The sequence below is a fragment of the Coprinopsis cinerea genome, assembly GCF_000182895.1.
Source record: "Coprinopsis cinerea okayama7#130 chromosome 9 map unlocalized cont3.9, whole genome shotgun sequence".
NCBI lineage: Eukaryota > Fungi > Basidiomycota > Agaricomycetes > Agaricales > Psathyrellaceae > Coprinopsis > Coprinopsis cinerea.
The window spans coordinates 1,221,671-1,234,636 of record NW_003307536.1 but is presented as its reverse complement, the minus strand read 5'-3'; the positions used below and the strand labels follow the sequence as shown (position 1 = coordinate 1,234,636).

Below are 12,966 nucleotides of genomic sequence, written 5' to 3'. Positions count from 1 at the left end.
TTCCTAACCCGTCTGACACGTCAACCCACATTGCTCCAATGCCCACAAAATCAAGGAAATGGTTCAGGCAGAGACGACCAACGGATGCGATTATGAAGGATGGTCGTGATACCGACTTTATCGTTGCGTATGGGTTCACAGCTTCTCGTCCCCTTTGCCACGCAGGCTAATGGTTGTCAGTATCATGGGCCCAACTGGAGTGGGAAAGAGCACGGTATGGTAGACCACCCTTCTGAGAGAGAGCTTCGACTAATTCATGGTAGTTCTTGAACAAAATCGCAGGGAAAGAAGTCACCACTGTCGGGCACGACTTGGCCTCGTGTACCCAGCAACTGCATCCCTATATCATGGATCATCCGTCGCTACCAGGCCAGCGTTTGGTCCTCGTCGATACCCCAGGATTCGATGACACCCTCATCGATGATGCGGAAATCTTGCGCCGTATCGCCGTGTGGCTGGCATCCTCGTAAGTCTTCGCCATTCAGACCCTTGAAGGCAAGGGTCACACATCCACCACTACTCCAGCTATGATTCCGACATGAAGTTAGGAGGGATCCTCTATCTATACGACATCAGCGCGAAGCGGCTAACTGGGTCTGTCCGGCTGAACATGAAGATGTTCCGGAAGCTTTGTGGGCGCGAAGCCTACGACAAGGTCATCATCTGTACGACAAAGTGGACGAAGAAGAATGAGGAACAGGCTGCAGCCAATCAAGAAGAACTCAAAAGGGAGTTTTGGAAGGACTTGATCGACAATGGTACGAGGGTAATGCGAGTCGATAACACGGAGAATTCCTATCGCAAAGCCTTGGATGCCTTGCTTGAACCGGTTCCAAACCAACCACGAGATCCGAACACGACCCCACGTTCGAAAGGCAAAGGGTCACGGGCAAAGGGCAGCGCTGAGCGCGTCTTGCGGATCCAGGAGGAGCTTGTACTGGAGGAGAAGTTGGTGCCGCGTACTGAGGCAGGGAAGCTATTGAAGTTCTCTCTGTCCGAAATGTTGGTCATTAAACAGAAGGAATTAGCGTGTGCAAAGGATCCTCAAACTCGAGCGAAGTTGCAGGAGGATGTCGACTTCCTGAGTCACCAACTCGAGGACCTTCATGCTTCCTTCTTCAAGAGGTGGTTCTATCGGCTCTGGCCACTGTGATCTCGCATCGTTTTGTTATTTATTTCCCAAGGGTGTGAGGGACTCTTTTGATCATTATGTGTATACTATGCTTTCTCGCCGATGGTTTCCGCTTACCGAGATAGAGATGGACGCGAAGTGAACTCGAGGGATCATTAGTCATTAGAGTGAGAATGCTGGATATTTTACAATGGAGATGCGATAAGTCAACGAGATTGTGGATGGATGGAGAGGAACAATAACAAAAGATGACGATGAGGGTAAGAGACGGCGATATAAAGTTACAATAAAACCGAAAGACAATCCGAGATTCGAGAGGGGAAATGAAGATAGTCCACGGTGGTGATGAGACGCCGTAACATGTGCTTGGAGCTCTACATACGATTGCGAAAAGTCAAATCCTACTCCAGTGTAAGTAAAGTGAACCTCTACTCAGAAGCAACGACACTCACTTTAAGAGGTAGATATTTTGCGGGGTTGTTTAGTTTCCGGTACCAGCGAGCGTCATAGAATCGGTCTTAAAATGCCGCATTTTGGGAGCGGTAGCCTGTTGCTCGGTGCTGAGAGTGGAGAGGGTCTGCGTATGCCTGATACCTGGCTTCGACACGTTCGCAGGGCCATGTGCTTCGACCTCCTTCCCGCCGTCGCCTTCACCCGAGAAACCCGGGCCGTCGTTATTTGAAGAATGTACTGTCGAGGGGTAGTCGTGTGTCGACTCGGCCTTCTTCTCCTGTTCAGTCTCCGCCGTCATATGGCTCTTGTCCTTGAGGATTTCCCTCTCAATCGCGCTCTGACCACTTCCACTGCCACTACTTTCGACGCTGGTAGTGCTTTGGACACCTGTTTCGGCGGTGTTTCCCCCGGCACTGTAACCCTGGTTGTAGTCGGTCGGGTTCATGTAAAGTTGGTCGAAGTAGCCTTTCGGTTCTTGGGGATTAACGCTCGCGAGTTGTCCACCACCAGGCGCCAATCTAACAGGCGCACCGACCGCAGGGTTCATGTACGGATTGCCAACGGCAGGCATCTCCCCTGGTCTTCCCCAAAAGGCACCGGGACTCATCGTCCCAAGGCCGTACCCTGGCGGAGGACCCAACGGACTAGCCATCGGGTACATTTGCTGGGGATGCATCATGGGATGACCCAGTGGAGACATCCCGCCAGGCATGACTGGCGGAGCTTGGCCTGGCTGACCAGGCGACGGGAACCCTTCTGCATACGACTGTGACAAAGGATGCTGAGCATACGAATGCGGATGATAATGCTGATGTTGATGCTGGTGATGATGATACTGGTGGTGCAGAGGATGGTGAGGTCCAAGAGCGTATGGTGACCCAGGGGATCCCAGTGGATGGAGAAAGGTAGCAGGAGGAGTCATTTGCTGAGGATTTTGCGCTTGGTAAAAGGGATCGAGATGCGACGGAGGCAGTGAGAGCGTTCCCGGGGCGTTCGATCCATAGCGGCGCTTAGCGCTAGCCTGCTGCTGTTGGGCACGTTGCTGCCGGGCTTGGTAATGCGTCAACGAGCCATGGGCACCAGTGACGAGAGTGAACGGGGGCATCGACGGCGTAATGGGAGGTAGTCCATGAGGCGTGGGCGGATACATCTGTGGTTGCTGCTGTTGCTGCGCGGAAGGCTGTGACATTTGATGGCCAGGATCCTGTTGGGTACCAGCTGTCGATGATGCATCCCGAGTCTCTGCACGTTGTTCCTTCTCTCCCGCATCGGTTTGAGATGGTCGAGCCTGGACTGTGGGTACCCCAGAGTAATCGAACTGCGCATAATCGTGCTCTCCTTCCCTCTTGAAAGGTAGATGTTGCTGGAACAACCCGTCTCCCAACAAGCTGCTGAACGTAGGAGCAGGCGCAGCAGCAGCTTGAGGCCCGATCGAAATCGGGACGACTGGGGGTGGTGGTGGCAGCTCGATAGGTCCCGGATGTTGTCGATCACCAGAACCCTTCTCTCCAGCCTGATTCGATTTGGGCTCAGCCGCCTTCTCCCTCCGACTTCCTGAACGTACGAGTTTGCCTGTCCTTGACAACTGAGAAAGTCGGGGCGACATGGAAGATGGAGCAGAAACGGATCGACCATCATCGTCATCCCCTTCTTCCCCAGAAACATCTGCATCACTCCCTGCGTTCCCGGATCGCAAAGCACTCCGTGCCGCTGAAGGTACACCCCTAACACGCTTCGGAGAAAGAACAGAACCTGTCGAGCTTCTGCTAGCACTGGTCCCGGCAGACAACCCGCTCCCACTCTCTGACGCACTCGTGGTGGATCCGGTCCTGGAACTCGGGCTTGATATCCTCCCTAGACTATACGCCGCCACCTTATCCTTGCCCTTGCTTCGCCCATCGCTGTCCTCCTCGTCGGCAAGGTTCCGAACTGCCAACCTTGAGCCAGTGGACGGACCTCCAAGTCCCAATGGTAACGAGTGAGTACTCGCAGCCGCGGAACTCGTCTCCGAACCTTGGATTGCCTCAGCATCTGTTCCCGCAGCAGGCCTAGAACGAGAGCCCAGTCTGGCAGCCAGCAAACTTTCCACCATCCCCATACCAAATTGGTTCCCTTGCCGTAGGTCGTCCAACCCTTCAAACACCGAAGCTACACTCGACGACCTGGTACTCCCGGATCCGATATCGCCGTACGGGTGGTGTAGGGGTTGCGACCTGGAACTGGAGGACGACGAGAGGGACGAAGACATGCTGCTCGCACTCGACGTCCTCGCAAAGATACTTGAAGGCGAGTGGACATTCGACACCGGCGCCGACGCAGTCGTCCCCTCTATCGGGCCACCCTCCAGCCCACCGATCAGCGAAGTCATCGAAGTCGAGTGAGAGTTCGACGTAAAACCTTTCGAGGACGACTGGCGCTCCTGGTTCCTTGAGCCGTGGAGAAGGTGGAAAAGCCGCTGTTCCTTCTCGCGCTCCCGCTGGCGTTCGAGTTCCCATAGTTGAAGTCGGTCGTCTTGCGAATCACTGCCACTATGGTGTTCGTCGAGGAAACTTGCTCTGGTCTTCTTCTCGCCTATTGGCTGGTCGTAGCCAAAGGCTTGGATATGACGCTCTACCGGGTCTTCGTAGCCGCTGATCCCACCGTCGTACCCGCTACTCAACCCCCTAGAGATGGGTTCGGGAGCCTCGAGTGACTGCAAAGACGGGTCCACCTCGACATGGAACGTGCGCGCAGGCAGATCGATACGAGTCGGCCTGTTTGGATTCGTTTGCTTCGCAGTGCTAGTAGGGGGAGAAGGGAGGGGAGGTGAATGTAGGGATTGGAGTTGCTGGAGGTGCACTTGCTGTTGCAATAGCTCCAGTCGGTCCTGAACTTGGAACCTTTGTTGCTCGGACAACGACAGGCGTCGCTGGCCCACACCTTCGAGGGCGAAAGCCAGGGACGAAGATTGTGCTTGCTGAGGACGTGGCGAAGCATGGTTGCCCAATGGAGAGCCAAGTCTGGCACTGAGATCAGCTGGGGGAGAAACGGATAGAGAGGGAGAGGGGCTGGCATTGGCGTTGGCGTGTAGGATTGAAGAAAGTTTGGATTGCTGAGGCCCAGTCGACCACGAAGACAGGTGATGACTTGGCTGCTCAATGCCAATGTTCGATGAACCCAGCCCAAGGTTCGACATTTGCTGCGCCAACGACAGACCATTGAGAGCGGGTGAAGTCGAGGGCGGGAAGGGTGATTGGTGGGGATGACTGCCCGACATGGGTGGAAGATAGTTAGGTTGGGGAGACCCCGTCGTTCCCATTCCATTGGCCGGAAGTGAAGTGAGTCGATCATAGTGCACCTTCAGCTGGCGGCCGTTGAACTCGTACCTGATATACAATAACAGAAAAACGTTAACCCAATGTTTAAACGCAAGAGCTACGGAAGGCACGCTTACCCATTAAATACCCGCCTTGCCCTCTCCGCTTCCTCTATGCTCGAAAATACCACTGTTCCAAACCCTTTACTCCTCCCGTCCGGTCCAAGGGCCACATCCGCTCGCAATACATTGAAAGTCAGTAGTGAAGGCGGGATATGCCCCAACTCTGCCGCTTCCGAGGAGAGACCGGAACCCTGGCCGTGCAAAGATAAAGTGCTGCTGCCAAAGGAAGTGTTTCCCTTTCCCTGCAGAATCGGGTGACTAGACGGTACCCGTCGGAATAGGTCTTTAAGATCCTGCCATTGAACGTGATAGGGTAGCTGGTCAAAGTCACTATTAGTTAGCCCGCTTGAAAATGGAAAAGGAAAGTCAGACGCCTACATTTCCAACGAACAGCGTCCTGCCAGGAGGACCGGCAGCTGAGTTAAGGGCGCTTTGGGCGAAGCCTTGTTGAAGCTGATAGACGGGTGTGGGTTGGAGAATCTGCTGCTGCTGTTGCTGGGCCAGTGGGTCGGAGGTTTGATGTTGATGGGTCTTCTGTGACGGTGTCTGTCCCATCATTCCCTGACCACTAAACGAGTGCTGGCTAGTTCCAGGGCCTGGAGAGTGGTACATTCCTCCCGCTCCCGTGCTTCCGTATCCGCCGCCAGGACCAAGACTCGTGCTCATCCCCATGCCCATCATCCCAGGGTCATACCCCATGCCCATACCCATCGATCCCATAGGCGCACCCGTCGTAGGGTTCAGCATCCCAATGCCGCCAACCCTGTCGACCCTAACTTCCAATATCCGCGTCTGCCAGTCATACCCGTTGAACATATCGATCGCACGTCCGGCATCCTCTGCTGTGGCCAGCAAGACAGTTCCGTACCCCCTAGACCTGTTATCGGGCCCAAGGGACACATCCGCTCGTAAGACTGTCCCCGCCCGACGAAACAAGTCCTTCAGGTCTTGCCACCGAACACGATACGGAAGCTGCGCTCTGGTCAGTTTGAGTTCAAGGAAAACACCCCACGACTTACATTTCCGACGAACAAGAGTGTGCGAGTATCCCTCGCAGGAACTCTCATATCCCGATCCCTCGACCCGCCTCCTTCACTGTTGCGATCACGCCTCTCGTGATCACTGCTTCGGTCACTCTTTCTACAGCTCTCATCTTTACTCCGCTCCCATTCGCTGCTGGGGCCCGACCCAGGCGCTGATCCAGAAACCGAGGACGACGCACTACGTGTCCGTGGCTGGTTGGCGTTACCTTCTGCACTCGAGGAAGAACACGTTGCAGCCTGGATGGCAGCCTCGATTGCTTCATTGGACAGGGTCTCGGGCGAAACGCTCGATGTTGGCCTGGAGTGCCCTGGCGTCGTCGTTATGTTCGATGCAGATGTTGCACTTAGTGATGTCGATTGCGTTTGCGGGCTGTTGGCAGAGGACGCGTCCTTCGCACCCATTGTCGTCATGGATGACGAGTCGGGATGCAAAACGGTGACCGAACCTTCCCATCAGCAGATAGCAAATCAGATTCCGGCTCGGCTGTCATATAAAGGACGTACTCACCTTGGCCAGCCGCAGATGCGGGTCTAAAGCTCGGTGAGTGGACGTTCATGACAAAACCGGAGGGTCCCCCTATTCCTGCTCTTGCAGTCCAAGTAGCCACGGAGCTTGGAGACGGAGGATACCCGGCGGTGGGGTTCACGGTGACACCAGCACTCGGCACACTGGCGGTACTGGAATCTTCTGCAGAGGACCCGGGAGACGACTCCGATTCTGATTCATTGGAGTCATTCTCGCTTCTCTTGGGGTTTGACGTCCTGGTAGCGTCGCGGTCTGAAGACCCTGCTGACGATTGCATTGGTGGCGTCCGAGGGTGCTGAGGACGGTGGGTTTCGAATTGATCGTGCGCTAATGGCTGTGCAGGATTCCTATCGTCATTCTGAGTTCGTGTGTTCCATGTTGCGTCGGGGTAGGTGTTTGTCGAAGAGCCCTCCATCCAGAGTTATTACAGTCCGTTCAAGTCGCAGTTGCGTAAGTGTCGCTCTGCTTCTCCTTCGATCAGCGTGAAGTGGGTAGCTGATGAGTGGGGCCAATCGGGCGCGAATGAGTGCCGTTGTGTCCTTTCCACGAACTCGTCTTTAGCTCCAACAGGTTTCCGCGGAGGGGGGACTCACCTAGTGTCTTCGGCAAGTGGTGTTTTGATATCCCTGTAAGTCCGGTTTGGAGGTTGAAATGTAGTTTCTGTTGAACAGGGCGTCGTGATGAAGTATCAGGCGCCAGTATGGTTGATGGATGGTCCAGTGGAACGTTCGAAAGATGTACGCCGTCCACAGGAATTGCCTTCTGCGTTTTGGTTACACAAATAGCTTGTCAGGTATATCTAGCCCGCTATTTGATACAGAGGTTCGCTGTCAGCAATGTGCAGCCCGCTGGGATCAGGAGGCGTCGCTTCTCACCGAAAGCTGTATAATCGATCCCTAACACCTAAACCCGGCCTAAATCCCTATATTTCTCGCAATCTCGCTGTCGTCGTCGTCGTCGTCGAGTTTGTCGCGGCCTGGGGCGATAGTTGACGATGTTGTCGACGTCGTCCGTCCGCAGGAAAGTTCGCCCAGGCGAAAATTAAACCAGAAACCCAAAGGATTGAAGGAGAAGGTTGTGAAGAGAGATATAAGAGAGAGAAGCGATGGAGACGACGATCTGGCGGAGACGTCCAAACACAGCAAAAAGGCAGGCACAAACACAACGCGTTGAGGGATCCGTTGCAAGATCCCCGCCAAGGCCAAGCCAATTAGGGTGGAGCGCTCAGCATGATCACATCACTTTCCCTTTTTAATTCCCGTTCTCTACTTTCCTGCTTTCTGCCCTTCAAACACCTCTTCTCCTTCTTTAATACTTTACTTTTAATCTCTCGGCCATCTAAAACACTTTATCTTTTTTGCTTCATCGACTAGCCTGCATGGGAGGACGAGGAAGGCTTGCGCTGAACCACGATCATGCTTCGAGGCGAATGGGGTCTAGATCCTTTACCATCTAAAGCCCGCGAGCGCCGAGCAAACCCAGTTCAAGCGACGGAAAAGGCAATAGATGACATTTCCAGCCTCCGTCGGTCTCTTCAACCGTCTGTTATTGTCGGATCTACACCGTGCTTTATCTTGAAAGTAGACATATCCAGTCCATTCAGGCAGAACCCAAGAGCCAGGCCATGAAAGAACAATTGCATCCAAACCCTCATGCGTCACTACTCGTGGCCCCATATCACACGTCCGTCTATGCTGTGAACTATCAGAAAATCGAGGGTGCACCCCCAAATTGTTAACCGCTATAACGACAACAAACTAATAGCGGAGCGTCTATTATCATTTTACCGAATGACGGCATCCTGCGCTCGACGTTCCTTCGACCCCCGAATCCTTAAACCCTCAGAGGCCGATCGTGTTTGAGTTTCCCTGCTTTAAATTTTATGAACTACCTACTACGTAGCGCCAGCCCAGTCTGCTGTGCGTAGCCTGACCACAGACCTCGCTTCGCTTCGGCGATTCGAGATTCGTTTACCAGGGGTTCCCCTTCTTGGCGACTATGACGTCACTGCCTTGCCGTCCCCCCATTTCCTCGAGATCGTCCGACCATGTCGCCCGCTCAACCTCAAGCCTGGTCATCTGAAGATCGTCGGCATTTACAAGAGGGGGGTATCCAACCACGATGTATCCGCCGCCTTGCTATTTTCGACCTACCCTTTGCCCACTTGGCCCGCTCAAACTTACTTCAGACTTCCCCCCGTTCAAACCTCTCTCACAAAACAGCGCTTTGTTCGGATTACAGGAACAGGCGGACGTTGACATTCTCCGCTACACACGCGACCTCCAGGCTCCATCCACTCTCTCTGTATCATCAATATGAATCAGGATAGCAGATGCGCAAAAATTGAATGTCCACCGTCATCGTCCGTCTACCGCACTCTAAAACGTGGTCCCGCGACATCCTTTTGTCCTCCTCCGGCATGAGTAACCCACCTTCAAGCCGTCCACCGTGACGAAAGCGGCCACGCGGAAAGAAAACCGTTACACACCAATTTATCTCGTTCCCCCACCTTTCACCCTGCTTCGAAACCTCGTTTCACACAACTTTATTCGCTTCCCACACTTTGTAAACCAGAAATATGATGAGGCCTATTCGCTGCTCCACCAATGACAACAAACACGGTCCTTCCTCTTCTCACCTCCAAAACCACTCTCTTATCCCCCGCCCCCAGCCGCGAATCTCCATCCATCATGCATATCACATCAATTCACGATCATCGAGTCACTCGAGGGAGGATGTCACTTGAGAACAATCACATCCCGTTCCTCACAAACTTCAAGGGTCTCGTGATCCACATAGAGTTACTTCCTCTACGACTCGAGAGAGGTCAAAAGAATCGAGGGTACCGATGATGACATCGTCGAAGCCAAGCACTTGTTTAAAATTGTCTGCCTCTCCCTTCGAACTATGTCAGGGCCTCTGACTACTCCCATCGACCTGGTTTCTCCAGTCACGAGCCGTTCCTCTGACGTTTGGTGCCCTGACCTCTGCGTTTGGGAATCATCGGGTGAATTGTGGAGCTTTGTGACCAGTAGGCATTCCTCGTGCAAGCTTACGATATCGAAGTGGTCGAGTCCTCGAGATCGAGGTACCCATTCCGCGGGATGTAATAATAAACAAGAAGGAAGGAGTTTCAAAACAGAATCGGATGCAAAACGCCAGTCCCCGGTCTGAAACCAGCCGCAGAGCTCAGTCCAGAAGCCCCCCGTCGATCTCTTCGGACATGGGCCTCTCGGACATTACACGGGCTTTCGCTTCCTCTTGACTCTGTCCACAGAGTATTGTATTCTTTTATCACCTTCGGCGGCTTCGTCCCGCGGCTGAAGGCTCCAGGCGGTGCCACCCTCGCGCGGCTTGTCCAGTCTTCCAGCGGTCCCGGCTCCACTGCCCGACATGATTCAATCGCCTGTCTCAAGATGCCAATCCGCAATTAAAAACAACATGCACCGTTGTTGCTCAATTCAGCGACGGCTGACAATAAACGTTGGCTAACCCTTCTCCCGTGCATGTAATTTCGTTAACGTGGGGTCCCTCGAGAAGCCACACGTTCTCTCGACATCAAGCCACCATTTGCGGAGGGGAAAGAGTCTGACCCATTCACATATCTCGAGGCGTGCGCAGTGCCATGCCAGGGGGCATCTGAGGGCGGCCTGAGGCCTGTCATTGGACTCGCGGCGATCCCGTTGCTCAGCGCCTGTTCAAGCGCCCACGAATTCCTTTTTCGGAACGCAAACCCCGGAACCTCCCGGACCGCATAGCCCTCTATTGACCCACGATCCGGATAGTCTGCAACGACCTGGGTTTCGACAATAACGAGGTCGACAAGTGTGACCATAAGCAGAGATGTTATTCAAACGAAACTCGTAGTAGTGTACACAGATATTATCAATGTCCTGATCACGATGATGGAATAAAAAAAATGCTAGCAAGGGTCACAGTGAAGGCATGTCACCCAAACCGAAGCCGATAAAAAGCAATCAAAACCCAAATAATAAGCAAAATATATATGGATACACATATAATTCCCAACTAATGATCATCAGCTCCAGGTCTTCCCCATCTCACCATCCTCGTAGCGCCATCACGCCAACTCTCCACCCGTCTTCGCGCAAGCACCGACATCGTCGAGCCCGTTGTCCCCACGAACCCCATCCCGCCCGACTGAATGGCAGCATCAATAAGCACAGGGTACCTATTAGAAGTATCAGCTGTCGAGACCACTTTCCATTCCAAGACCAGAAGGCACTCACCAGGGCCCGTACAGCTGCACCGTCTCAGAATGATCAACGCTGTACCATCCAAGCTTCTTAACGTCCTCCCACCACTCTGGGTCAGTTTCGTCGCTCAACATGATGACGTGCTCCACGGAGATCCCCTTTCGCTGCAGAAGTTCTTCTTTGACTTCGTCCACCCGTCTTGCCACGACAGGTAGGGGTGCAAAGCACTCTGATAAGGGAGTCTTGTGGTCGTTTTCGCAGATACGAGCAAAGTCGCCGTGGCGGAGGTGAACGGCTATCCACTAAGGGATGCGAAGGAATTTATGTCAAATGATGCAGAAGATAGAAGGTGCAAGAGGCGTACTGTCGGTGTCTTCTCTCCATCCGCGATTCCCAGTGTTCTTCGTACATATTGGTCTGCAAGTCCGTCAACATGAGGGGTCCAATGAAGGTGCTGTCCAACAAAGCGCCAGGCAGGGCTGAAGTCGTAGTCATATTCAAATGGCTGTACAGCAATTGCCCAACAGTCAGGTAACAGAGATGTCTCACAGGAGAGAGACGTACCAGATGAGCACTAACGAAATACAGGTAGTCATAACACAGGAGCTGGTCATCAGGAGGGAGCTTCAAGTGGAACCGCGGCGATTCTGCAGGCTCTACAGCATATTCCTTCTTCATGTCCGGAAATGCGAGCGCCGCCAGCGCCCAGAATGACAGGAACAGCTCTCGCTCTTGAGGGACGAGTTTGATCCAACTTGGTGCTTTGGTATACGAGATATCTAGTCAACCGGTGGTCAGGAGCTCAATCCATACCAAGAGAAGGTGTCTTGGCTTACCAAGTCCCAACATCTCTGGCTGCCTGCTAAACCTCGGTTTCCCTTCCCAAGGAGCCGCCGCCTCCCAAGTATTCCAGCACCCCACCTCGTCAAATTCCTGACTCGTATTTGCTTTCACCTCGTTCCACTCCACGATAGGCATCTTCAGCTCCTTTCGCAGCCTGGGGATGTCGAAAACATCCGAAAATGGGATAGGGGGTACTTCTTCTCCGATGTGAGAGGGTATAAAGGTTGCAATGATGGGTATCCGTTCGGTGAGTATTGCGAGATAGATTAGGTTAATCTGTGGATGGGAGCTTCAGTCGAGTACCAAGGTTTGTGGACGAGGAGAAAGCGAACATAGGTCATAACATCATTAGCTAGAGGAGGGCAGTCAGTACACGGTGGAAACATTGCAAACGTCCTGGTCACTCACTCCAACCAGCCGATAAAAATGTTGTGATATACTTCTTGTTTGGTAAAAGATTATCTAGAAGACCGGTTAACAACCATAAGCAGGGGTAATAAGAGTAACTGCAGCGCACCTCGAAACTTCATGGTAGGGGCACCATTCAGGACAAACGACGAATCCCATGCAGACTTCTCCTCCTGCGCCTGTGTCGTGTTTCCGCTAAGGGCCGACTCATCCACAGGTCCGAGGCTCTGGCTGCCCGAATCCCGTGTCAGAACACGGAGTAGCGCCAGGAAACACACCGTTCCAACAGTGACCTTGAGCAAGAACCGCTTACTGGTCCACCACCTCGCTCCGGAACGACGCAGTGACTCTGAATCATTGCGTCGGTGCTGGCCGATGAAATTCTCTTCAGGGTCGCTGGTCGGCACTGACGTCCATACTCCTGGGGGCATCGCAAGTCACTGGTCAGGTCTTCAGTTCGTGGTAGAGCAATGAACGACCGCCTGTGCACGAAACGGCTGATTCAATGCAAATGAGGCCTTCGCGAAGTCGAAGACTGTTGAGTAAGATTGCCTCGTTGCCGCTTCGAATTCGCGTTTGGGCGGCCAATCGAGGGCGCTTGTTGAGCGGTTCTTGGCTCCAGTAGCAGAGCCCAAAGCTTCAAGAGAGACGCTCCTGTGAAGCCGTTGCGACGATGCGCCACGAGAGACAGAGCAGAACGCGACAGCGAATGTCGACGGGATCCATTTTCGAATCAATCACTGTAGCGGACGTTTTGCCTGGCTCGGGGCGATTGATTCGGATCAATGGTCTCAACTGCAGGGTGCCATGGACATCGGGCGCCAAAGCACTTGACTGGGAGCTCGTGGCAGTAGACACTGAACGTTAAACTTCAACCAACTCTGAATTCCATGTGTAGAGCGTTAGGTCCTGAGAGTGACGCGCTC

At 53.5% G+C, this 12,966-nt stretch overlaps 4 protein-coding genes across 4 annotated transcripts; 1 reads left to right on the top strand and 3 right to left on the bottom strand.

Moving 5' to 3' along the window:
* Positions 1-38: 38 nt before the first annotated feature.
* CC1G_07707 (hypothetical protein) lies at positions 39-1,153 on the top strand (the record flags this gene model as incomplete). Its single annotated transcript, XM_001832268.2, has 4 exons — positions 39-127; positions 166-214; positions 264-466; positions 526-1,153. The coding sequence occupies 4 exons, from the start codon at positions 39-41 to the stop codon at positions 1,151-1,153; spliced, it is 969 nt and encodes a 322-aa protein (XP_001832320.2).
* A 460-nt stretch (positions 1,154-1,613) lies between these two features.
* On the bottom strand, positions 1,614-7,637 carry CC1G_07706 (hypothetical protein; the record flags this gene model as incomplete). The annotated part of the gene is made up of 7 exons (XM_001832267.2): positions 7,448-7,637; positions 7,166-7,379; positions 6,555-7,111; positions 6,023-6,492; positions 5,382-5,975; positions 5,019-5,320; positions 1,614-4,950 (listed from the first exon to the last, which is right to left on the bottom strand). Exons 3-7 carry the CDS (start codon positions 6,985-6,987, stop codon positions 1,614-1,616), a joined length of 5,136 nt encoding a protein of 1,711 aa, XP_001832319.2. The 5' UTR covers positions 6,988-7,111; positions 7,166-7,379; positions 7,448-7,637.
* A 2,174-nt stretch (positions 7,638-9,811) lies between these two features.
* CC1G_15180 (hypothetical protein) lies at positions 9,812-9,967 on the bottom strand (the record flags this gene model as incomplete). Its single annotated transcript, XM_002910495.1, has 1 exon — positions 9,812-9,967. The coding sequence occupies one exon, from the start codon at positions 9,965-9,967 to the stop codon at positions 9,812-9,814; it is 156 nt and encodes a 51-aa protein (XP_002910541.1).
* Positions 9,968-10,601: 634 nt separating this feature from the next.
* CC1G_07704 (hypothetical protein) lies at positions 10,602-12,471 on the bottom strand (the record flags this gene model as incomplete). The annotated part of the gene is made up of 8 exons (XM_001832265.2): positions 10,602-10,764; positions 10,823-11,091; positions 11,154-11,294; positions 11,354-11,568; positions 11,626-11,908; positions 11,965-11,984; positions 12,041-12,094; positions 12,150-12,471. 8 exons carry the CDS (start codon positions 12,469-12,471, stop codon positions 10,602-10,604), a joined length of 1,467 nt encoding a protein of 488 aa, XP_001832317.2.
* Positions 12,472-12,966: the final 495 nt, after the last annotated feature.